Source organism: Palaemon carinicauda, chromosome 30 (assembly GCF_036898095.1).
Source record: "Palaemon carinicauda isolate YSFRI2023 chromosome 30, ASM3689809v2, whole genome shotgun sequence".
Taxonomy (NCBI): domain Eukaryota; kingdom Metazoa; phylum Arthropoda; class Malacostraca; order Decapoda; family Palaemonidae; genus Palaemon; species Palaemon carinicauda.
The window spans coordinates 67,808,394-67,835,989 of NC_090754.1; the positions used below are offsets into that span (position 1 = coordinate 67,808,394).

Consider the following 27,596-nt stretch of genomic DNA (forward strand, 5'->3'; position numbering starts at 1 on the left):
AAATGATAAGTGACCAGAAGAGAGACAAAAGGTACAAAGAGCTAAAAGAGTTGCTCAGGAATAGAGATATATGGAGAGTGACTAATCCATGAAACGACCTGTCTTAGGACAGAACACTATAGTAGTATGGCATGAGGTCATTTTTCTATGTGCTACACTAATATCCTTAATGGCTGAATTAAACAAAATCCTTCTTCAACAATTATTGTAATCTTGGCCTATAGAAAAATTAACAAATTTCAAGAATTCAATGACATCCTTCAAGTTAAATTTCAATAAATAAGTTAATAATAAATGTTCCCTGCACATTGTGATTTTAAAACCAATCTCATACTTGGAAAATTCTTATTTTACTTTTTCTGATACAATGTAATTTTTCATTTAACAAATAAGCTTAACACAATTATTTATAATGAGAACAAAACTTAAAATGTTCATAAGAGTAAATCTTCAAATACAGATTGATAATTCTCTCAAATACATTAATTTTCAAGGGCACAGTTTTTATGATACTGCTCTTACCAATCTTCCTCATTTCTTATCTAATCAACTTATGTGATATACTCTCTGCCTCCAGTACAAATAATTGTACTTTCCTTCAACAATAATGTGAAACCCTCCCCAAACATAACTTGCCAATCTTTCATCAGCTCTGTCAGCATGACTGAAGTCTTAAAACTACTCATAAAATGAAATTAATGTACTTATGTACAGTACAAGTAAGTTCACTACTATGTGGTAGTGTATGTATCTACTGTATTATTGAAAGTTAGCTCAGTGCTAACAAATGGCATTTGGGAAGTACTGTATAGTAAAATCTGTGCACACTAGACTGGAGGATAATGAAGTAGTCTGTCTAGCTAGTACTTCTTTTGCTAATCTTTGACTTCCAGCTGATGTTGGGACCCAATTGCAGCTGGATTGACTGGTTTTGATTGAAAATTTATGGTTATCAAGCTCAGACCAATAGTACTGTATTTAAGATCAAAAGTTCTTGTCTGGTGTAATCTTAGTCCATTTTTCTACACTACCCATAGAAATAACTGACTGGGTAGACAGACATGAAACAGTAGTACAGTATGGTTATAATTTAAACATGTGAAACTTGTAGCTAAATGTACAGTATATACAAATGATACTTTATATACATAACCATTTTATATACTATTGTACAATTAACAGATGCAACAATTATAAATTTCCCACAGGATAAAGTAAGAGAAATAAAGATGGATGTAATGAAAAAAGGGTATTAAAATTTATCACTTGTATTGCATAAAAAAGTGATGTTTTCCAGTACCATACATAAAAATATACAGCATACAATACTATAATCATCATTGTACAGACATTACACATCTAGTATCGTTAACACGCTCAGAAGGTTACAAGTAAAGAAAGACGTGGGATTTCTCATTATCACAAAAGTCAAAGATATTTAAAAATAGAGGAAAATACAACTGCTTTTTCTCTTATATGGTTAAAGAAAGGTCCATGGGAAGCCATGCAACTATCACAGACTCAATGGAGTGAAAAAGATTCAGGATAGATGAATGACAAATAACGCAAGCTATGAGATTCACTTTTCTATAATTCCTAAAGTGGTATTTTTCCTAATCTTTTTAACCTCTCAATATGAAGATCATGTAATACTTTGTTAAAACCAAAATAAGCGTCATTTGGAGTGGGGTTTATATTAGGGTATAGAATATTTAATGATTCGGGCATTTCTCTCCTCGCTATGAGTTCACTAGCAATCCTTTCTATCCCATTGTGTCCATGAGCCACACCATTTAGCAGTCCATTTGACACACCATTCAGGACACCCGGCACTGATACTCCAGCTGCTTCCGCCGCACTCCGTAATCTTTCCTGTAAGCAATTCATGTTGTTCTCTAGGAGTGGATTGTTCATTGGGAGATTGTGAGAAGCAACAGACGACAAATTGACCGATGATCCATCTAAATGGAGATTGTTTATCCTTTTGGAAAGAGGTTCCTCTTCAGGTGTCTGCTCTCTCAGACGCTTCATTATACTACTGGATTCCAGTTCCTGTAAAAAGTCATCATTTCAAAACAATTCCTTAGCAATACTTGATAAGAGAGTGACACCAGTCAAAATCACATCTGTATACTGTATGATAAAAAATTAACAAGATCCTTACACCACTGAAGTCAACAAATAACTAAATTTTCTTTTACAAAATAAATGACACAACAAAGCTCTAAATCTGTTACTTAAACAAAACCATTCTTAACCTAATAAAGTATAGTACAGTACAAAATTATGAATTTAACAAAATGTAAAGCAGAAGTTAAAAGAGTATCATAAGAGAGTAGATACACCACAGATGTAGTGGAGAGATAGGTAGAATACTGTACTGGTAAAAATAATATCTTACTGTTGGATAAAACAAAGGTTCTTAATGCCTGTACTACCAAATACAACAGAAACATAAACACTAACAAGGAAAAAAGAGATTTTGAAACAGTGTGACTACAGAATATAAAGATTCAAGGCTAGATTAAAGATGGGAAGATTGTCTCATGAATAAGGAGTCAGCAAAGGGATTTAGTGTCCAGAAGCTGGAAAAAAGACAAGAGGTCAAAGGTTAATGGTTTGGACTTGGGATGAGAAAGGAGGAGAGACAGTTGGTGAGAAAATCACTAGATATGGAAGTAAGTGGACAAAGTCCTTAAGGAAGACTTAGACAATCCTAGGAAAATGAAACAGACCTATAACCAATGAGAATTCAGACATAATGGGTATACGACAGAAGAGAGAGGAGAGAGATCATTATAAGTATAGACCCATTTAAAGAAAAAATAGACATAAAAAATGTTGATGATGATTACAATGAAGGTTATACCACAGGGGCAAGTCATACTATTATCACATTCAAAGGATTGGAGCATTCAAAAAAAAGGGAAGCTAGTGTAATATCTGAAGGGAATAGGCAATACAAGATATGATGAAGGAAAAAAAAATAGATTATTTAATGTTCAGTTGCATGGTACTAGAGAGTTGCATACAAAAAGATGGAAATAGTAGTCAAGAAAAATGAAAGACAAAAGATAACCAGTTATAAGAACAAAAGTCTGAAGTTGAAAAATCCTTTTAAGAAGAATACAAATTGGTTTTACAAGGAAATACTTGCAAAGAAAAAGGTTAATGAACAAATAGATCTCAAAATAAACAATGCAAGAGCAGAGATGCTATTGGATGTAATGCAGTCCTGGATTGTTGGAGCGACCATTTTGAAAATTTATTGAGCGAACAGAATAGAAGAGAGACTGAACTAAGTGAAGCAAGACTTGGAAGGGATAGTGTAAAACTTGTGGAAATAATTGTTGATGATGTAAGAAAGACACCTAAAGTTGATGGAATTAAAATAAAGATACAGAATTATTGCGATAAGTGTAATTGAGCGACTGCCCAGGGTTTGCAAGGTACGTCTGGAGGATGGCGAGATCCTAAAGAAATGTATGAGATGAATAATTGCTCCTTAGTATAAAGCTAAAATTGATAAAGGGGTCTAAAAGAATTATATTGACATAACATTACTTAGTATACAATACCAGGGAGAGTGTATGGTAGGATTTTGATTGAAAAAAAATAAGGCAGGTGGCAAGGGCTGACAAGGGGGAAAAACTGTAGGTTTAGGAAAGGATGAGGGTGTGAGGATCACATGTTTTCTATGAAAATGTTGTGAGAGAAGACTGAAGGAAAAGGGAAAAGCTGTATATCGCTTACATGGATGAGAAATTGGTGGAAAGGCACTGCTGATGGTGTTGAAAATGCATTGTAAAGATGCCAAGTTGATGAGAGCTATTTAAAGTTTTTTATAATGGAAGTGAAACTTGTGTTATTGTGTGCAGTTTTGATGTGAAAGTGCATCCGAGAAAAGGCTATGTCATGTCTCTATGGCACTTCATGGATGGAGTGACATGTTAGGCCTAAAAAAGTTGTGTATGGTATACAGTACTAATGGTTAAATTTCGAAGAAGATACAGAGCTAATTATTATTATTATTATTATTATAATTATTATTATTACTAGCTTTGACATCAACCACAGTCATTTAAAGCAGGATACTACAGGTCAATGGCTCCAAAAGGGAAGGCTGCACAGAGAGGAAAAGAAATAAAGAAATAAATCAACTATACGAGAAGTAAGGAATAAAAAATAAAAAATATTTTAAGATCACTAATAATGTTAAAATAGATCTTTCATATATGATCTATGAAAAGAGACTTATGTCAACCTGTTCAAAAGAAAAGCATTTGTAACAAGTTTTAACTTCTGACGATCCACTAATTCAACAGCCAGATTAGGAAGATAATTCCACACTTTGGCCACAGCTGGAACAAAACTAATTGAATATTGTGTAAAAGGCTAGACTTAAAATTAACTGCATACCTAGTACAACGTACAGAATGGGGCTGTCTGGGAAGATCCAAATGCATTTGGTCAGAAATCATAAATTTAAAAGTAATTTGTATTTTTCCTAACTATACAAAACCAAGTCTAATAGGAGATTGATTCAAGTGCAGCTGGAACTCAGCAGTTACAACTTGAAACAAGGTATGGGCAATAATCGGTGATTATCGGCTGGTGACAGGTAAGCCAAGCCCCTCTTGCCGATACAGTGGAACATCGTTAATCGAAAAACTCACAACTCCAGCAAATCTGCCAAAAAATTTGAGTTCAAAATGTCTCCAAATTCAAAAACATTTTTGGAACTCAACCAGCCAAACCAGTGCGAACAGCATCCCCGCCAACTTCACAGCGTCAGTTTGAGCCAGCCTGCCATCAAATGAACACTCACGCGTTCCCTTATGTTTTAAATTGTGCTAATCTGAATTTTTGTGCTTTTTTTCATTAACTCTGAGCATTCATAATTGGTCCAAAGAAAGCCAGAGTGAACAGAAAGAGAAGAGGAAGACAGTGAGAACAACAACTGAACTAAAAAAGGAAATAATTGCTAAATTTGAAAATGGCATTCGTGTTTCGGATCTCGCTGCGCAGTAAGACATTCCAAAATCAAAGATTTCAACTTTCCTCAAGAACAAAGAAGTGATAAAGGCAGCTAATGTTGCAAAAGGTGTGACTCTAACAACAAAGCAAAGGTCGCAGGTAATAGAGGAAATGGAAAAGCTGCTAATAAAATTCATCAGGAAAAAGGAGTTAGCCGGTGATAGAATTAGTGAAGCTTTTATTTGCAAAAGCCTTACAAATTTACAGTGACCTGGAAAAGAAAATGCCTAGTACAAGTGCCAAAAGTGAAACATTTATGTTCAAAGCCAGAAGAGGTTTGTTCGAAAAATTAAAAAACAGAAATGGTATACATCGTGTAACAAGACATGGCAAGGCAACAAGTTCGAACAAAGCTGCAGCTGAAAGCTTTGTTAGGAGAATTTAATGCTTATATAAAGGAAGAACAGTTTCTTCCTCAACAGGCTTTAAATTGTGATGAAACCGGGTTATTCTGGAAAAAAATGCCGGCCAGTACGTTATAGTGAATGTTGGAGTGTGTTCTGTACTCGGACACCAGGCAGTCTGTGTGCTACATCTGGCCACAGGCTGCAAACCACAGTTATCCCGCTGGCCCGCATTAACAGACTTTGCTTGCTACTCGACATGCTACTCCCAAGTTACTTACTGGACTGGCCTTGTATAAGGAGGTTCGTGGGGGTCCAGATTCTGTCATAAAATCTGTGGAGCTAGTCATGAAAAATTGATGTACTGTAGTGGTTTGCGGACAGTAGCCAGATGTACCACGTGACTGCCTAGTGTCCGAATGCCAACCACGCTCCATTTCACTACACAAAAAGAAACGGTGGAATACCCAACTCTGAGTAAAAGGTAAACAATCAAGGATAAAATGGGCACTGGGCACCACCCCTTGATTTTACACTGGGCAAGAGGACCCATCTAGAACCTTACTTCTCTATTATTTTTTCTTGAGTATACTGTAAAATCTCTCTCTACCGTATTCTGAGCAGGATTCTAAATAAATAAAGCAGTATGATTTCCAGGTATGATTTTTTTCGAGTTTAGGTAAACCTTAAGAACATTAGGAGAAAAAAATTACTTTCTCAATGTATTTATATGCTGGAAACAGGATGTGGTGTGAGAAAAAAATATTGAAAGAGGCTTAAAAAAAGGGAAACTGATATGAAAATACAGGTCTACATAACCAGGAGAAACATAAATATCTCCCTACAGAACCTCTTAGGAATCAATCCTCTACATGTCTAGTCTACACACACACAGTATATATATATATATATATATATATATATATATATATATATATATATATATATATATATATATACATATATATATATATATACAGTGATACCTCGGTAGTCGAACGACTCTATACTCGAACAATTCGGAGTTCGACCAAAATTTTCGAGAAATTTTTGCTGCGGTGCTCGACCAAAAATTCGGTACTCGACCAGCCGAACACGTGACGACCGCATGGGCTTTGTGATGATCGCGCCATCTCGGCCACTCTCGCTTGTTCGGGAAGCATCAGTTCTCTCGAGAGCGTCACTCAGACAACGCGCGATCAGCATTCGTTGTGATTTAGTGATTTTCAGTGCTTTTAATTGCTTTTTTAGCTTTCATAATGAGTCCCAAGAAAGTAATGAGTGTTAAGGGGAAGGAGAAGAGGAAAACAGTGCGAACAACGATCGAGTTGAAGAAGGAAATTATAGCGAAATATGAGAATGGTGTACGAGTGTCCGATTTAGCGGTAGAATACGGAATGGCGAAGTCGACCATTTCTACGTTTTTAAAGCATAAAGAAATGATTAAGAAGGCGAATGTTGCAACGGGAGTTACGGCGGTAACTAAGCAAAGGCCACAAGTGATTGAGGAGATGGAAAAGTTGCTTTTAATATTTATTAAAGAAAAACAGTTGGCCGGGGAAAGTGTTAGTGAAGCGTTCATTTGTGAAAAAGCGTTGCATATCTATGAAGAATTAGTGAAGAAAAGTCCGAGTACCAGTGAAAGTGATTCATTTACATTTAAAGCGAGCAGGGGTTGGTTTGAAAAGTTTCGTAATAGAACAGGTATTCATCGTGTTACTAGGCATGGGGAGGCAGCTAGTTCGGATCAAATTGCAGCCGATAAATACGTGGGGGAATTCGATCGGTACATAAATGAACAAAATTTGATCGCACAACAAGTCTTTAATTGTGATGAGACTGGGTTATTTTGGAAGAAAATGCCAGCCAATACGTACATTACCAAGGACGAGACGAAGATGCCAGGTCACAAGCCAATGAAAGATAGGCTAACATTGTTGCTGTGTGCAAATGCAAGTGGCGATTGCAAGATCAAACCCTTGTTAGTGTACCACTCGGACAACCCCCGGGTGTTCAAACGAAATAATATTTGTAAAAGTGCACTACCAGTTATGTGGCGCTCGAACACTAAATCTTGGGTCACAAGACAATTCTTTACTGAGTGGATAAACGAAGTGTTTGCCCCCCAGGTTAAGGCTTACCTCATTGAAAAGAGCTTGCCAATGAAATGTCTTCTGGTTATGGACAATGCTCCTGCACATCCTCCAGGTCTCGAGGATGACTTGAAAGAAGAATACAGCTTTATCAAAATCAAATTCTTGCCCCCCAATACTACTCCCATACTCCAGCCCATGGACCAACAGGTCATTTCAAACTTCAAAAAACTCTATACCAAGGCCCTTTTCAGAAAGTGTTTTGAAGTGACCAGTGACACGAAGTTGACCCTAAAGGAATTCTGGAAGGAACACTTCAGCATCCTCAACTCTGTTAACATGATTGACCAAGCTTGGCGAGGTGTGACCTATAGGACATTGAACTCTGCCTGGCGTAAGCTGTGGCCATCATGTGTCACAGAGAGGGAGTTTGAAGGTTTCCAACCAGAGGCGGGTCCAAGCACTGCTACCCCTGTAATTTCTGATGACACTGATGTCGTTGAGGAAATTGTTGTCATGGGCAGGAGTTTGGGGCTTGAGGTCGACAAGGATGATATTGATGAGCTTGTAGAAAGCCATTCTACCGAGTTGACTGTGGAGGAATTGTTGCACCTGCAACAACAACAGCAGCAGGATCTGATTGTGGAGCAGGAATCTTCAGAAGAGGATGAGGTAAGGGAGGATGTTCCAAGTTCTCTCATCAATGAAATTTGTTCCAAGTGGGCAGATGTGCAGGCTTTTGCTGAAAAATACCACCCAGAAATTGCAGTAGCAAACCGGGCAGTGCATATGTTTAATGATAGTGTCATGTATCATTTTCGAAGAATACTGCAGAGGAGGAAGAAACAATTAACAATAGACCAGTTTTTCACAAAAGAAAAGAAAGCTGCTACATCAAAGCCTGTTTCTCCTCCAAAGAAGAGACAAAGAAGAGAAGAAACCCCTGAAATAGATCTGCCCACCCTTTCATTGGAGAGAGAAACAACTCCTGAAGGAGAACTACCCCGCCACATCATGGAAGGGGACTCTCCTTCCAAGCAGTAACCTCCCCCTTCCATCCTCTCCACATCCATCCCTGTATGCCATCGAACCGCTGCTCAAAGGTATGTTCACTACAGTACAGAAAATGGTTTAAAATTGTTTTATTTTAGTACAGTAAATGGTTTAAAATTGTTTTATAGGATTTTCTGACCAATTTCATACACATTTAGATAATTATTGTTGTTTAGGTACACGTTTTATTAATATTTTGGGCCTGTTCGAGTGCTTGGGAACGGAATAGAATATATACCATTATTTCTTATGGGGAAAAAAAATTCGGTACTCGAACAAATCGGAGGTCGAACACGGATCTCGAACGGATTATGGTCGAGTACCGAGGTATCACTGTATATATATATATATATATATATATATATATATATATATATATATATATATATATATATATATATATATATATATATATATATATATATACACTGTGTGTGTATATATATATATATATATATATATATATATATATATATATATATATATATATATATATATATATATATATATATATATATATATATATATATGTATATATATACTGTATATATATACTGTATATATATACAGTGGAACCTCTACATTCGAACGTATCTACATCCGAATTTTCCAACATCCGAAGTAAAATTCGAGCAAATTTTTTACTCTACACCCGAATTTTATTTCGACACACGAAGCAAGCAATTTTCGTCGTACCGGTTGTACAGTATCCGAATTTTTCGACACGCGAAGTACAATTCGAACACGTTCCGACTCTACACCCAAATGTTTTTTTCGACACCCGAAGTAAACAATACTCGTACGCGTAGTCAGTGCTCATAGCGCCTGAAGTGTTTTTTATTTCCGCCGATAGAAGGCAGCACATCGACCTCGGAGGGACGCTCAATTAGCGCGGCTTGGGTCAGTCCTCTGTTCTCGTCGGCTTCTTGCGGTTGTGCTCTTTGCGTTCTGATATTAACTGTGAATTAATCGTGATTTTTTACGTGCATCCATTAACGATAATTTACGTAAATCATGGGTCCAAAAAGGCTTAGTTTTGGCAGTGGTAGTGGTAGTGGTGAGAAAAGGGAGAAGAAAATGCTTTCTATAGAAATTAAGCAGGAAATTATTGAAAAACATGAGCGTGGCATCCGCGTGAGTGAACTTGCTAAACAGTATGGCCGTAATATGTCGACGATCTCGACAATCCTTAAACAGAAGAAAGCTATTAAAGCAGTGAAACCTTCTAAGGTGATCACTATAATTTCCAAACGCCGTACCCCTATCATAGAAGAGATGGAACGACTTCTACTAGTGTGGATTAAGGATAGAGAGATCGTTGGCGACACCATCACCGAAACCGTTATCTGCGAGAAGGCGCACGCCATCTTTACGGACTTGAAGGAGGAGAGCTCTGGGGGTGATGCTGGGGAGAGTTCAACCGAGCCTTCCTCAGATGATTTCAAGGCATCTCGTGGCTGGTTCGAGAAATTTAAGAAACGGTCCGGGATTCATTCAGTTGTTCGCCACGGAGAGGCTGCTAGTGGGGACACAAAGGCTGCAACTGACTTTGTTAAGAACTTCGAAAAGATCGTGCAGGAAGAAGGCTACGTAGAGCACCAGGTGTTCAATTGTGATGAAACCGGGCTGTTTTGGAAGAAGATGCCGAGTCGAACCTACATCACTGCCGAAGAGAAGAAATTGCCTGGGCATAAGCCAATGAAGGATCTGTTGACTCTTGCTCTATGTGCCAACGCTAGCAGGGACTTTAAAGTCAAGCCCTTGCTTGTTTACCATTCTGAGAACCCTAGGGCCTTTAAAGCACACAACGTCGATAAGGATCAGATTCATGTTTTCTGGCGATCCAACTCGAAGGCCTGGGTCACTAGGCAATTCTTTGTGCAATGGGTAAACCAAGTTTTTGGCCCTTCTGTGAAGAAGTATCTTCATGAACAGAAATTGCCTTTAAAGTGCCTGCTATGCCTTGACAATGCACCCACTCACCCCCCCGGACTTGAAGATGATATCTTCGATGAATTCAAGTTCATAAAGGTGCTGTATCTTCCACCAAATACCACCTCTATCCTCCAGCCCATGGACCAGCAAGTCATCTCTAATTTTAAGAAGCTGTACACCAAGCACTTATTCAAGCAGTGCTTTAATGTCACGCAAAGCACCAACTTAACTTTGCGTGAATTTTGGAGGGGCCACTTCAACATCGTGCACTGCTTGAAGATCATAGATCAGGCTTGGGTGGGATTAACTCGACGGACCCTCAATTCTGCATGGAAGAAGCTGTGGCCTGATGCAGTTTCTCCCCGAGATTTCGAGGGTTTTGACCCCGAACCTGATCCCGTGGTCGGTGCAGCGGAAGCCGAAGAGGAAATAGTCTCCCTTGGCAAGTCCATGCGTCTGGAAGTAGACGCAGATGACGTTACGGAACTCGTCGCCGAGCATCACGACGAACTGACGACGGATGAGCTCAAGGAACTCCATGCTATGTCGGAGCACATGAGTGATGACGAGGAAGAGAGCGAGGAGGTAGAACATGTGTTAGGTTCAGCGCAAATAAAAGAGGTGTTAGGAAAATATCAAGACGTGGTCGACTTCATCGACAAATACCATCCAAAGAAATTGCAGGTTTGTCGTGTAGTTTTTCAATTCGATGATATTTGCCTAACTCACTTTCGAAACATTCTGAAAAGCCGTACCAAGCAATTATCTATCGATGCTTTCTTTAAAAAAACTGCGAAGCGAACTCGCGATGAAGAGGATGTAAGTGAACCGAAGAAAACGGCAAAGAGTGAAGCGGAAGAAAGTGAAACACAGAAAACGGAAAAGAGTGAAGCAAAAGAAATTCAGTCAATTTTAAATGTAAGTGATAGTGATTAAAATTACGTAATCATCAAAGAGAAAAAAAGAAAATGTACAAAAAAATTATAAAATATAAAAATAAAAAAAAATAAGCTAAGTTATGTTAAAGTTCACTTAGTGTAAGTTAGAATAAGTTACGGTAGTGTTACGTTTATTGTAGTTAACCTCTCTACCTCCTCGCCGTCCGTCCGTCTCCTCTCTCCTCTCTGCGTAGCAAAGACGAACAACACCTGCGCTGGAGTTTCTAAGGTAAAGTGACGCTAAAAACCTGTTTCTTATTTATCATTTTTTTGCTAATTCTTCTTATTTACATGTCTATTCTTCTTATTTACATGTCTATTATCTAATTTAATGTTCATTATTCTCATGGGAAAATTATGTGTAGTAGTTTATTAAGAAGTTATCATAGGTTTTTGGGTTCAACCACGGATTAATCCTATTTCAATGTACTGTACAGTATTCTTATGGGAAAATTCGTTTCGACATCCGAACAATTTCTACATCCGAAGTTGGTTCTGGAACGGATTAAATTCGCATGTAGAGGTTCCACTATATATATATATATATATATATATATATATATATATATATATATATATATATATATATATATATATATATATATATATATATATATATATATATATATATATATATATATATATATATATCACCTTTATATCAGAGAAACAAAAAAAAAATGTAATATTTTAAGAAAAGGCTAATCCTCCCTAGTGCTACACTCAAAAGGGATGGCTAAATAGCCTATCATATACAGTATTGTAACTTCCTAAAGCCATGTTACAAATATCTACAAATTATAGTAAATTATTAAATGCCACAGTGTGTACATTGCTATTGCCTGGGTGGTCCAATGATCTCACCAAACAACACCACCACTACAATAAATATCCGGACACAAAAGTTATCATCAGCAACCAACCTTGGTAGCTATAATCAAGACAAAGTTCCAAGCTGGTGGCATAAGAAAACTTCAATCTTAATGGAAACACTAAAGTATTTTTTTTTTTCACTTAAGTGTCCACAGCACTAATATTCTAACAGTCCTCTACAGTAAATCATTGCTTCCCCTCACCCAGCACCTTAAAAAGCAGAAGGAAGTCCAAATAACTAACGCCACCTATCTTTAATAGGCTTCAATACAGGATTCTTTAATTCAAATAAAGTATCCAAGTGGCACATTGTATAGCAATCTTCATTTTATGATAAATTTCTGGGTGCTGGTACTTGTCTGTGCCAGGATTCCTTGGAGCATCCAGGGGAGCGTCGGGTGATAGCGTACGACTCCATGACCTTCCTTGACTGCGAGACCCATTACTCTACCATTGAGCGTGAGTTGGCTGCTCTGTGATGGCGAGTGAAAACCTTCAGGGCTTTCCTCTATAACCAGTCTGCTGCGGCATTCTGATCACCTGGACAGTAGTTAACAATACAAGTTAAATTCGGACAGGTCCTCAAGTGTTTGGGCTTGACAACTGTCCACCATCTTCATCATGTCATGAAGATACATCAGGGCCTTCCTCAATGGTCAGTTCTTTGTGATTCATTCTGATTACCATCCCCTGATGTATCTTCATGACATGATGAAGATGGTGGACAGTTGTCAAGCCCAAACACTTGAGGACCTGTCCGAATTTAACTTGTATTGTTAACTACTGTCCAGGTGAACAGAATGCCGCAGCAGACTGGTTATAGAGGAAAGCCCTGAAGGTTTTCACTCGCTATCACAGAGCAGCCAACTCACGCTCAATGGTAGAGTAATGGGTCTCGCAGTCAAGGAAGGTCATGGAGTCGTACGCTATCACCCAACGCTCCCCTGGATGCTCCAAGGAATCCTGGCACAGACAAGTACCAGCAATCTCACCCGAAGCATCAACTAACAACTCCAAGGGTTTAGCATCAGCGGAGTAGTCAGGGTACGACAACATTATGTCCTCCTTGATCAGTTCCTTCAAGCGCACAGAGGCACAGTCCATTTCGGTTTTCTGGTCCCTTGGGATTTACGTTCTCCAGTCTTTACAGATAATGGTTTGGCTATCTGTGAGCACATGGGGATAAACTTCCGTTGGAAGTTTACCAGTCCCAGGAATCCCCGTAGCTCACGTACAGTGGTAGGTTTAAGGAAGTATTCACTTTCGCGATGTATTCTGGCAGCTTACGCATACCAGAACGTCCAACCAGATGATCAAGATCCTTAAGGGTACAAGACTTTAGCTATGGTAAGCAGCTCTTCTAGAAGGACACTTCAAAATCAAACTATTGTTCTCTAGTCTTGGGTAGTGCCACAGCCTCTTTACCATGGTCTTCCACTATCGGTTAAAGTTCTCTTGCTTGAGGGTACACTCAGACATTCTATTCAATGTTTCCTTATTTCTTTTCCTCACTGGGCTATTTTTCCTTTTTGGAGCCCTCGGGCTTAAACCATCTGCCTTTTCCGACTACGGTTGAAGCTTAGCTAGTGGTAATGATAATACAATAATAGTGTGGGAGTGCTGGGCAAAGACAAGGTCTGGTGAGGCAGGGTTTTCCGATTTAGTCAGAGAAGAAAGAGTGGACAAAGCAACAAGTTTATAGGTAAAAGGTAAATCGGAATAAAAACCCCCTTACATGCTCAAAGAGGATGCACACTGTTAAGAAGATATGAGAGAGCTCTCATCAAGTGTAAAAGAACTACAGTATTTCTTCCATGAAAGTGAACTTGTTCCTCCCAATACAATATCGTCTTCTTTGTAGAACTCGTAGAGGGTTGGTTAATCTGGGAAGTCTGTTCCAAAGTCAGCAGCTTGGGTTCAGGCTCAATGTCAAGGTCATGAGGTACTGAAGCATTATTCCCCTTCAAAGGATTAAGCACTTAGGCTACCTTCTCTCCGGATGGAGCAACATGTAACCTCAGGGAAGTCCAAAGGCGTAGCACAGCATCATCAAAAGGAACAAGATATGAAACTTTAGATAACTCATCTCAAGGAAAAGGCTATTCTGTGTCCTTAGAGGAAACCAGCAAGTCTCCTGAAAACTTGTCCAAGAGCTAATTTGTCCCCACTCTTCCTAGTCTTTATCTCCCAAAGAGACCGAAAGGGAAGCGTTAGAGGGCAGAGTACCAGGGGTTGAAGGAAGAGGTCTAGCCAATTTCTTCGACCTTGAGGGTGAGCCAGAGTTAAGAATTGTGCTTCGCCTGCTCCCGCCTCCTGCCATACACCTCTCACTGGCAGGGTGACCACTCCCTATGGTCCTCACAGGAGGAATCCAAGTGGCACACATAACCCCTGCATGAATGGCACATGGTACAGTATGAGGATCTACCTCCCTGCCACTCATAAAAGTACTGCATTTTCCCGACATTCCCGAGGTCTACATATTTACCTTTGGCATGGGCAAGTATACATACACACACTCTAAACAGAAGAAGAAGAGACGTTAGAGAGCCAAATTGCAAGAGAAGCCAATATCATGTTACAGTTAGTTGGCAGCATGAATCAAAGCGACTGTTCAGTGTACTGGCAAGAGCTGCAGGACTTCCATGCTACTAGCTGGTAATTAGGCTACCAGCTGCTGCTGAATCCTCATTATAAGTTTTAACTGCCAAGTTGCAGCTGCATAAGCATCAAACTCCTATCAAAGAACGAAGGTTGTATTCATGTGGGAATAATTATGAAAAATCTTGGGCAACCTGCAAAAAGAACTAAACGACAACGAAATTTAATAGAATACAAATTTCTGGCCAAAAAAATTTGGATGACTCAGCAGCTGAAGACCATACAGGAGAAAAATACAGTACTCTAAACAAGGTAGAATGAAAGAATTAAATCATTCTCAGGATAGATTGATCACCAAAATTCTTAAAATACTTTGCCAATAAGATAATGTTAGGTGCAATTTATGAAGAAACAGACTGAGTTTTAAATAAGTTGTATATAGTTGAAGGATGGATGTTGAGGAGCCACTGTCCTCGACCTACCTTCAATCATACTCGAGTTCTGTTAGAATTCAACCTTATCCCATGTAACTTGTACCATTCACTAATTTTAGCTAGATCTCTATTAATGGATTCAGCAATCATAGGTCTATGAGCTTGTTTTCCAGGCCAAACCACATACTGTATCATGTGTAAGTACACTATATACTGTACAGTAGTATGAAAAGTAATGGTGCAAGAATGCTTGAGGAACACCAGATATTACATTCCTATAGTCAATATGGTGCCCATCAACAACAACTCTGCAATCTATTACTAAAAAAACTCAATAATGATAATAGGAAAAGACCCACCAACTCCATATCTACTCAAGTTACAAAAAAAAGGTTTAATTATAAACACAGTTAAAGGCAGCACCAAAAATCATGCCCAATCACATGAAATTCCTGTCCATAATCAAGGGATTTCTGTGTGCCATTGGAAATTGTAAGCAAAGCACCACATGCTCCAAGACCTTGGAAAGCCAAACAGAAAACTAGGGAACGAAAGACTACTTTTAGCATAATCACTTAATTAGATATTAGTTTCAGCATACTTATCTAAATGTTATGCCAAGACATTAAAAAGCTTAGTTATGGGACCTGAGGAAATTTGGCAGTAACCAGCAGAGCTAGACATACCTCAAGCACATTTAACTAATTTCTCAAAGCTCAAAATGAACCTCTTCTTGCTAACTTACAAAAAGTAACAGATAATGTAGGAGCTAAGAAATTAATAAAAAACAAAGAAAAACTGCCATCTGGGTTTACACTTGCATGAGAAACAAGGTCCAGTAAGTGAGTTTTAATTTCACGGGATCAAAAAGCTACCCTAAGTTAGCTTCAGGAAAACAGGATATGTTGTTTGAATGTACAGGTATGGTCATTATAAGAAATGTGTTTGCATACATTACTTCCCAGTCTGTAAAAAGTTACTCGGTCGTGAAGCTTACCTGCATCTAGCATCCAGTCCAGCACACAATGGAACAACTGCTGCACCCTAAAGGAGGGAAAAAGAGAAGAGGAGAGACGCCAGACATTCTCACCTTTCCTTCTAAGCTTACATCGCAACCATTCTGTTGGGGAGATAGGTTTACAACATAACATGTTGAGTAGCTAATGCAAGACCAAGGATATGGTTATCCAGAAACCTGCGGGTAAACTCCAGTAGATAGTGGGCAGCGAAGGTTGTCTACTGTACTAAACCCCTGCCTTCGGATTAGTGCCACTCACAGGTTCTTCCTAAAGATTACGGTATATCTGATATCACTTACTTCAAGTGCTCCAACTAAGGATGGTTCTTCCATCCTCTCGTTAGATCAACAAATATGATGGTGCACGAGTCAAAATAAGCAATGTTCTTGAATATCATCTTCATCCTTGTGGCGCAGGAAAGTCTGGTGCTCTGCAAGGAGACTTGAGTTCTCTAGGTAGCATTGTTGTGGACTCTCAAGCTAGAGGAACATGTCATCTTGAAACCTGCTAGAAAAGAAGAGATCAAGAAACCCTGAATTTAGTGTATGCACAGTTAAATTCAGAATCTTGGACACATACTCTAGATACAAGGAGAGGAAAGCCTTCTACTTTTTAAGAATGACTCATTACATACAAAATGTCAAGCAGTAAATCTATTCGTAACGCCCAGGTTCGTGAGTAGCCAAGGGCTCAGATCTTATGTTGCCCAATTAAGGGCTCTTGTAGAGTCCGCTTAAGAGACCTAAGGACTTGGAAGATATTCCAAAATGGATCAAGTTCCTGGAGAGGGAAGACTATTCAGAGCTATTCCTGAGCCTAGACTGATCCTTTGAAGGGGAAGGGTCTGAACTCTTCAGTCTAAGATTTGGTTAAAGGCTGAGTGATAAACTTTTACTGCAGAGACTAAGAGGAGCTCCCACGATAAAGGAAGATGAAGAGAACTGCAATCCATTGCAGAAAGGCTTCAACCAATAAAGCATTCTTTCTATGATGCCACTAACAGAAGATGGTTAGTTTTATTGATGACTCAAAGAGGAACATCAGAACATCCAAATATCAACCAGTGTGAGGCACTAGGGAGCCAACAGGGTTTTCCTGAGAAAAATATTATTAACAGACTCTTGAATAATCAGTAAATCAGGTAACAGGTAAACATGCAGAAAGGGTAAGGTATCCAGAAGAACCAATGTGTTGGAAGGTGTCCAGAATGCTGCTAACGTTCCTGGCACTGGAGAGTAGTCTACTGGAAGATGTTCTGGTACTACATACCAATAAAAATTACAAATTCGTAGATAATTTGCATTTTTCTTAACGATACAAACCTTAGCTATTTATTTAGGAGTATTACTTTCTGCGAAGCTGAAATGACTAGCCATTTAAATTTAGCGAGGGTTAACTACCAACACTGTTAGTTAGCGGGGGTATGGGGGGGGGGGGGGGTGCTTGCTACCACTCCGACTCACACACCGGTGATTTAGCTCACTTCGCTTGGAGGTAGGACTTCAAGGGGGACAGGGCTGGAGGGAAAGTTTGTATAAATAGCTAACCTTTGTATAGTTAGGAAAATACAAATTATCTACAAATTTGTCATTTATTCCATAACTGGAATACATACCTACGCTATTTGTTTAGGAGTAACTCACCCATTAGGAAGGGTGGACATCCCTGCCAATCTGGCTTTTGGCTTTACCCGAGGGCTCCTTATCTCAGCATGTTAGTACTCAAAATAACGGGTCCCTTCACCTCGCTAAAACCCTTGTCCGCGTCCTACGCAAGCTGTGTGTTGAGATATTTAGAAATGTGACTGTCTAGGTAAAGTTATTCAGAGTCTTTTTGTAAGAAAAACTGTTGTAACCAAGACTTTCCCAATACCACCTCGCCAGGGTATGGGGACGCAACAGTATTATGTAGCTTAATACCAGATACACAAGGGAGCATGGTTTACCTGCAGTGGTTTGAGGTCAGCTTATGCAGAGAACCCAGGATGCTGCTTTCCCCCAAGAGAGGGGAGGATGAAGAAAAGAGTAGGAGCGAGTCAAATCTTTTCATTCACGCAGACTAAAACCGGGTAACAGTGCCCCCAACCTTCTGCTACTTGTCCAATAAGGAGCTTGAGGTATACAACCAGCTGTTGTGCAGCCACCACAGGACTGATAGAGATCATATCGAGTTCCTGTGGGTCACGTCTTGCAGGAGAAAGGTTGTGAAAGTCACCTGGAGCATTCACACATATGCTTGTAAAACCTGCATCACAGAGTAATCTGCTTAGAAGGGCCAGGGGCATAGCTATGCCCCTGACACCGTGAGTCGACATGTTGGATGAGGATCTGGATTCAGGGCATAATTGATGACTGTCTCTCCCAGTGCTGATGACAAGAGAAGGGACCCGGGTGGGTTGTTGCCGTTTTTGAGGTAGAGCCTCATACCTTACCCCAGGTACAGTAGCAGATGATTTGGATCGTCAGTTATCGAGTGGAGACTTGTGTGGGATCCGTCACCTCTGGAGACTTTGCCTGGCAACATACTCGGGGACGAAACTGAACGTTGCCTTTCACCCTTTTCATTAATGGGTGATGTCGAAAGAGACCCCATGAAGTTCCTAGACTCATTTGGCCGGTGCCAAAGTGTGTAAAGACACTCTTCTAAACCAGGTGAAAATTTGTTGCCTGGTGAAGTGGAACATAAGGAGGTCTCCTTAGAGACAGGAGAACTTGAACCATGTTCCGAGAGGGAGGTCTCAATTCCGACAGGGAAAAGGCAAGTTGTAAGTCCGCATGAGTTAAGAAAGATCTAGCGATGAGGGGATGTCCCTTCCTTTCAATTTGAAGGTGAGGCTCAAGGTTGAGTGATCATCTTTACCTGTTGAAACTGAAAAGGGGGAACTTTTCCTCTTGCATATACTGGAGGATTCCGCTATTGCTGGAATAGAGGTATCGAGTGGAGAGATACGCTTTCCTACGACACCAACCACAGAAGACGTTATACTTTGCCTGGGATACTGATACCGAGGAATTCCTCAGATATCTAGACAACCTCCTCGCAACTTCTTGAGAAAAGCCTATGTGAGAGAGGAGGTACTGGGTAGTCTTCAGACGTACAATCATAGCAAAGCTATAGCTTGTGGTAGATGTCGAAGTGTGGTTGTCAATGACGTGGAGAGGGTTATCTTGGAGGCTCTATCAGGAGCTGCAGAAGGTTTGGAAACCGTTCTGCGTAATGCCATTGCGAAGCTATGAGAGCCCTTGAGAGGCTGACCAATGTTCTAGCCGTCTTGAGTACGCTTCTCCAGACAAAACAGGGACGAGACGTAAACATCGTTGTTGTACCCACTGTTGTTGGCATGCTTCTTGACAGAGAGCCTTGGGGTCTAGGACTGGGAAGCAGTGGAAGCCTGAGGTTCAGGGGCGTTGCGAACAGATCCCTAGTTGGAGGACCCCGTAAAGTTGGGACTTTGTCGGCTACAAGGTGACCATTCAGTACACCTTATCCGAGATGCTGTGCACAGATTGTCGCCAAGCAAATTCCTCTAGTCTGGAATGAAGCAGGTTGATAGTGATACCGAATGGACTTGAGCCCATGTTAGTATTTATACTGTTAGATGGGAAGAGGCTGCGAGAAAGTTCCTTCTTGCTTGTTGATGTGAGCCTCTATGTGGTGTGTGGTGTTGTCGCTCATCACCTCACTGAGTGGCCCGTTAGGAACTGATGAGGCTGCTGAAGGACCGGAAAGTTGGCCTTCATCTCTCATGAGATTTAAGTGAAGGTACTTTCGGACTCAGTCCAGAGGCCTGAGGTCGTGTGGTGCAGCACTATGGCCTCTCCTCCTTTCTTTTGATGTGTCTAAGCACAGCATCAAGTCCGAGGGGTGGGGAAGGATGAGAAGGTTATACTACTCCGTAGATTCTCGACCCATCCCTTGAGATTCGTCCAAACTTTTGGTCCCACGGGGGTTAGAATGTCTGAGGAATCGAAGACCTGATTCCAATCGGACTCAAGCCACCCCTGGAGAAAATAGATATTGAGGCAGCAGTTGGAGGATAGACAGGCCAGAGATGATAGGTGTCCGAGGAAAAAAAATAGTCACTCTGGGGTGGGAGTTCTTCTCATTTTGAGAAAGGGTCTTGAGATTTTTCTATGCCTGTCTTTGATGAGAAGGTTTTGTGGAGATTGGTGTCTAGAATCATTCCCAGATACACCAGTCTTCTGAGAGGGAAGTAGGGAAGGCTTCCACACGTTTACTTTGATCATCCGATCTTGGTAAAAAGACTTCAGAAGTTCCGGTGCTAATGCAAAGTTGCCACGAAGTCTGCTAAGGTCAGTCAGTCGTCCAGAAACGGAGGAGACAGAGGCCGATCCTGTGAAACCAGGATGGGTGCTGTGGAAAGACCAAAGCACAGTGCCCTGAACTGGTGTTTCTTTTTTGTCTAGACTGAATCTTCAATCCTTCCTCGAAGATGGATGGTTTGGGCCCTGGAAGTATGCATCCTTTAGGTCCAGTGTGCAAATGAAGACCTGTGGTCTTAGCCCTTGTCCAAACTTCAACATGGTGTGGACATCGACCCAAAGGGACAGCTCCTTGCAAATCCTTTCGCATCGGAGATTGTTGATGGTGGGTCTTGACTCGTGGCGTAAAGGATGGGCTGCAATACCCTGTGTAAGGATTCTTCCCTGGGAGAGAACTACTTCAACTGATAGAAGTAAGGCAACGCTTAACCCTACCATGCGCCCTGATGGGATTGATGCTATTCCTTAGAGCAGCATCAGTCTGGCGAATGTCAATCAATGGTTAACGGGTGGGTATCATAGTTATGTTGCAGTTGGAGAGTGCTCGTGAGTAGTAACCTGTCGACAAGCCGCTGATGGGGGTTGTCGATTATTTACCGATCACTTTAATGGATTGGTGTGATGGCGAACGGCGAGAGGATTGTCGATCAGTTTAGTGGATTGGTGTTATGGCCAACGGCGAATAGCGAGAAGTGTGTTGTATGCCTTCTGATCTAGGGAACCACGGGCAGAGGTTGACTTGTAAGTCTGAGTCATGAACTGCTGGTGAACGGCGAATTGCCGATGATCGGTAAATCGGAGATCTGTGAGCCGAAGATGGTAACTGACAGGCAGATGTAGGCTGTCTGGTCAGTCAGCCAAGGAAGGTTGGCGATTAATGAATTGGTAATCTGCTTGGAGAGCCCTGAGAGACAGCAGAATGGTTTAACGATAGTCAGTTGGTGATGATGAGCCACTGATGATGATTAGGATCAACTGGGAGGTAAAAGGGTCCTTTGGGGATTCACAAAGAGCAAGAAGCCTTCCTGCCATGCAGGAATATGCGGACCCCACTAGTTCTACTCCATGACCCTTGGTGATTGAATATATGATTGGACATTTTTCTGGTTTGAAATGAACCTTGCTGACAATTCTATAAGATTGTAGGCTCCTCTGGTGCATATCTGCTTGCCTAATTGCAAAGGGTCTTTGAAACAATACCCCTTTGGTTGTTAACATACTGGTAAGTCCCAAAAGTGGAGCTGCCCATCTCCATTAATAATGGGTGTCCTAACAAACCCTGTTGGGAAGTATGCAATGCTACTCCAACAGGTTGCTATGCAGGTTTTTACTTCTTGGAACAATGTCCCCAACCTTTCTTGGATACATCCGTGTTTCCCGATCCAATGAAACCAGAAGGTAGGGAAATTGCTGGCTGCTGACCAGTGACAGCTCCAACAACCCTGGAGTGATCACTGGTGTAGCAACCAGTGTAGAACAGGATCTTCAGTAACGAAAAAAGCCTCAGACGACATTGCCATCGTCAAGCTGGAAGGTCTTGGTCTTATTGGAGCAGCAGCGCTACCTCCATACGTTTGCTGCTATGAACATTCAATGTGTTTTCAAACAGCATACTTCTGTTATCTAGCCTTTGTTAGGCCATGAGACTGGGCTTACTAATTGAACACAATTCTCAGATCGTGGCATTGCTTTCTGAAGGGAGACAGGAAAGGATCATAAAGAAATCCCAGGAGGCAACTTTCATTTGACAAGGCCCAGAATAAGTGAACATGAATGCTCGGGAGCGGTAGAAAGTACAAAGTTCCGGGCTTTGGACTGGTAAAAAATATCATGACGATGAAGAGGAGGTACATATTTCCTGTAGAACCAAAGGATGGACATCTAGATGTATGCATCCTTCAGGGTCACTGAGCACGAGAAGTCTTCTTTCACGGTAGCAGACCGCACGGTACTGGCAGTCTTCATCTTGGAAGGAATCGGTCGGTCCACAGGCCTAGTTGACTTCACTGAAGAATTAATTGTTAAGGCCTAGAGAACTGTCTGGAGGATTTGGAGCATGTTCTTCTCGCCTATGTTTCTTCAGACCCAAAGTCTCACTGGGAAGCTGGCTGCAGAGAAGATAAAGTATGGAAACTTCTTCCGCGTTCCGGGATTGTCAAACTATGGATTGAGACAAAGTATATGACTGCACCCAACCAGTATTTGAAACTGGAAGCTGTTTAGGCTGTTCCTGGAAGTAGCTTTCATGGCAGCAGACTCCAGGACCAAGAACGTGCCTTCATGCCCGAGTCTCCTTCAGGTCCCTGTTGTCAACACCACTATTATTGAATCACTGGACAGTGGAGAAGATCCACCTCCTCTGGCACGCAAAATTTCCGTTTTCAAGAGAGTTAGGGGCAGGATCTACTAGATTGTTTGGTTCATGAGTTCCTCAGATTGGAGAAATAGGATTAGATCCTAGCATAGGCTGGTTGGACCTTTGAGGGGTGCTGAAGTGCTGACAGATGGACTTAATCCTTCTCCTGATACGAGTTGTGGTTGCCCTCAGAGGTAAATGAACTCACGAATGAGTGCAAATATCTCAATAACCTTGGACTGTCTTGAAGGTCTCTGCTTCAGAGGTGCTGGACTAACGTCGGGTACCACAGGATTGATGGTTCTCTACAAGTTCTTTGAAGAATCCTTCCTCTTCTTGGGCATAAGCTGACCAAGCCGTGAACAGAACATGGCAATTCCCTGTAAAGTAAGAATGAATGAACAGGTGTTGACTCGTCTACTTTGATGAATGAACTTCTTCTGGCTCTTATGCACTCCAAGGATAGAGGAGCATTTAATGTCTTAGCTTTTGGAGAGTGAATGGGAAAGCATGGCACATAGTAGTATCTTGGTGCTTGTATTGTACAAGCGCTGAGATCTGACTTGAGAAGTTACCTGTCTAATCCCTGTCATGCAAATGAGTGTGAAGATCCTGGCCTCTGGAAAATCTTGAAGCATCGGATGACCTTGACATAGATCAATAGTCTCTATTGCTTACTATTATAGGGGCTGCTATAGTCTTTATTATCCCATGTGGTGTTTTTTTTTACCCCATTATATGTTCTTTCTCACCTCATGTTCTGCTTATTATAACCAAACAACTACTAGTAGTTTACCTAACAGTGAACAGTTTATGGGCAAGATTTTGCTTGTTTCCTATGAAGTGTTACCTATTTGCATAAGCTACCACTGCTTGCACAAGTTTGAATATGTCTTAACAGGTTGCTATAATGTAGAGTACAATAGTAAGGTCACTCCAAAGTGTGAGGTTTAGTATTAACGTAACTGCCACAGAGTCAACAGGTAGAGCCTGAGTCCTTGAAAAATGCCTTGAGACTACAAAAAGAAAATCAAACCCTGGAATGAAGAAACTCTTAAAACTCTTAAAAGAGCATTAGAAGAAATACAGCACAGAGCTTCGGTGTGCTAAACAGCTTTAAAGTACTGTACAGTATTGTATATTAATTTCTATGCTCCAAACCAACATTAACCATCGGAGAAAAACACACCGATAAATGGGTAAGCAACTGTTCAACTTGTCTCGTCTCCTACTAAATAACGTTTTTCTGTACTGTTTTTGGGTGAATTAATTGATTTACAATTCTCTGGCATCCTGACATCGAAGGTTTGTGGGTGGAGTAAATCAAATAATATTTAGAATAAATTGCAACCAGCACCATCTATCATTTACATTTCAATGAACCAAATAAAGATTTTTATTGATTAAATTCATTTAACCGTTTCAGAAAGAAAAAAAAAAAATTTCCACTCAAAAGTATTGCGAGGCACACTATTTTCAGGGGTGAGTTGCAGCTTCATGCTCCAGCCTCTGTTCAAACCAGGACTTGGCTTCCATTTCCCATTATAAGACTGAATATATCAAACACATGTTTCTACCCTAACCTTTCACTATTAACATAATAAATATGAACCATAATCATATTGTTTATTCCAATACTGAAAAGAAATAACAGAGGTTTAGAATAAAAAATTTTGGCCCCTTTGAGCTGTTCGAACAAATAACTTATGCCAGAGGCACCACCCATCTCTTTTACTGAACTACTGGGCCTGTGGCCTGTGCTAAGACGACAAAAGGAGTGAAACATTTTTAATAAAGGCTTCTGCCAGCAGTATATGGTAATCAAAATTATATTTACAGATATCATCAATTATGTAAGTTCCAATGTCCTAACTAATATTGCACCGTTCTCTAATGAAACCGTAAACTTATATGGCTATGCCTTTTAGTCTGGTTTATCTTAAGTATAACCGATTTACCCAAATCCTTTAATAATTGACATAGTTTTTGCTATAGTTATATGGTTGTAATGTCATGTTAATCAATTTTCTCTAAAAGAATGGCATTACATAATTCTGAATTTATTATTTCCTTACTTAGACTAATATAGTTAAAACTTCAAAGTGGTGGGACTGAGTACCCCATGGCAGTGGATCAAGTCATTGAGTATATTATGACGGCCATGCCTCATACCTCCCTTCTCTCAACCCAAATACCAAAAAAACAGCAGTATACGGGGGGGGTCTCCAAGGAGGCATTAGCACCCCATGTTAGGTAAGTAGATAGCAACACGTCTTGTAGGTTAGGTTGGGTAGTAAGGTCCCGTGGTGTTCAATGCACGCAGGAAGTCCTGTCCACCATTATACAAAAGCTTCAGTCATTGATACCACTGAGCATGGAGTTGCCTACTGCAGAAAATTTGACAGCCCGGTATTATTGTACTGTATTACAAGGGTCTGATTCATACAGATTTTTACAGTTAGGCAGATATGCGAGAAATATTTAGCAAAAGGTAAGGAGGTGTATGTTGCGTTTATGGATCTGGAGAAAGCATATGATAGAGTTGATAGGGAAGCAATGTGGGATGTGATGAGGTTATATGGAGTTGGTGGAAGGTTGTTGCAAGCAGTGAAAAGTTTATACAAAGGTAGTAAAGCATGTGTTAGAATAGGAAATGAAGTGAGTGATTGGTTTCCGGTAAGAGTGGGGCTGAGACAGGGATGTGTGATGTCGCCGTGGTTGTTTAACTTGTATGTTGATGGAGTGGTGAGAGAGGTGAATGCTCGAGTGCTTGGACGAGGATTAAAACTGGTAGGCGAGAATGACCATGAATGGGAGGTAAATCAGTTGTTGTTTGCGGATGATACTGTACTGGTAGCAGACACAGAAGAGAAGCTTGACCGACTAGTGACAGAATTTGGAAGGGTGTGTGAGAGAAGGAAGTTGAGAGTTAATGTGGGTAAGAGTAAGGTTATGAGATGTACGAGAAGGGAAGGTGGTGCAAGGTTGAATGTCATGTTGAATGGAGAGTTACTTGAGGAGGTGGATCAGTTTAAGTACTTGGGGTCTGTTGTTGCAGCAAATGGTGGAGTGGAAGCAGATGTACGTCAGAGAGTGAATGAAGGTTGCAAAGTGTTGGGGGCAGTTAAGGGAGTAGTAAAAAATAGAGGGTTGGGCATGAATGTAAAGAGAGTTCTATATGAGAAAGTGATTGTACCAACTGTGATGTATGGATCGGAGTCGTGGGGAATGAAAGTGATGGAGAGACAGAAATTGAATGTGTTTGAGATGAAGTGTCTGAGGAGTATGGCTGGTGTATCTCGAGTAGATAGGGTTAGGAACGAAGTGGTGAGGGAGAGAACGGGTGTAAGAAATGAGTTAGCGGCTAGAGTGGATATGAATGTGTTGAGGTGGTTTGGCCATGTTGAGAGAATGGAAAATGGTTGTCTGCTAAAGAAGGTGATGAATGCAAGAGTTGATGGGAGAAGTACAAGAGGAAGGCCAAGGTTTGGGTGGATGGATGGTGTGAAGAAAGCTCTGGGTGATAGGAGGATAGATGTGAGCGAGGCAAGAGAGCGTGCTAGAAATAGGAATGAATGGCGAGCGATTGTGACGCAGTTCCAGTAGGCCCTGCTGCTTCCTCCGGGGCCTTAGATGACCGCGGAGGTAGCAGCAGTAGGGGAGTCAGCATTATGAAGCTTCATCTGTGGTGGAAATGTGGGAGGTTGGGCTGTGGCACCCTAGCAGTACCAGCTGAACTCGGTTGGGTCCCTGATTAGGCTGAAGGAACATAGAGAGTAGAGGTCCCCTTTTTGTTTTGTTTCGTTGTTGGTGTCGGCTACCCCCCAAAATTGGGGGAAGTGCCTTGGTATATAGATAGAGATTACAAGGGTAATGTAACCTAGGGAAAAGAATACTTTAATCCATAGAAAAACATCAGTTCTCTTCGAAAATGACACTCGTTCCTGTCAGAAATTAATATTTTCAGAAATATATATGCATATCTATATCTACTGTAATAAAGTAAAACTTTACCATCCACCAATAATGGGGGACCCCCAGTGGGAACTCAGGGTTTTGAAGGTCAAATTTGGTTAAATCAAGTTATTTACTACAGGAAAACATATTTTCTGTTCGAAATGGTACCCTGTAATACAGTAAAACTTAACCGACAGCCCTGCTACCGATAAATTAGATACTCATAAACCATAGGTACCCTTGAACAGGTATAGGGTCAGGAGTCAGGGATACCTTATACCACTTCGATTAAACCTTAGGTAGTCGACCAGGTCGTTTCAAATACAATGGTACTCGAGGCAGTAAACTCGCAGGGATTCAAGTTCTGAATACTAAATCTAAGAATAAAGTAATGTTCCTATATCTACATATGAAATCTATGAGGAGAAAATGAGGGTAAAGGCAACTGTAAAGAAAAGCTCAATCATACCCGATTTAAATGGAAGTCAAGGTGTGTCGATTCCTGCGGCCCGTTTGGATTACCAGGTATGTTGCTTGAGGTTATTCCTACAACATCATTTTTTATCTTAATTACACATAACACTAACACGACCAACGATTACATCAGTCAGACCGACACCCATGTATTAAATTGACAATTTGCAAGAACGCGCATTCATTTTAACAACTGTTT

The 27,596-nt window shown here is 40.5% G+C and overlaps 1 protein-coding gene across 1 annotated transcript; it reads right to left on the bottom strand.

The window, feature by feature from the left end:
* Positions 1-331: 331 nt before the first annotated feature.
* Positions 332-27,596, bottom strand: LOC137623255 (uncharacterized). Its single transcript, XM_068354007.1, has 2 exons — positions 27,393-27,596; positions 332-2,052 (listed from the first exon to the last, which is right to left on the bottom strand). The coding sequence occupies exon 2, from the start codon at positions 2,029-2,031 to the stop codon at positions 1,597-1,599; it is 435 nt and encodes a 144-aa protein (XP_068210108.1). The 5' UTR covers positions 2,032-2,052; positions 27,393-27,596; the 3' UTR covers positions 332-1,596.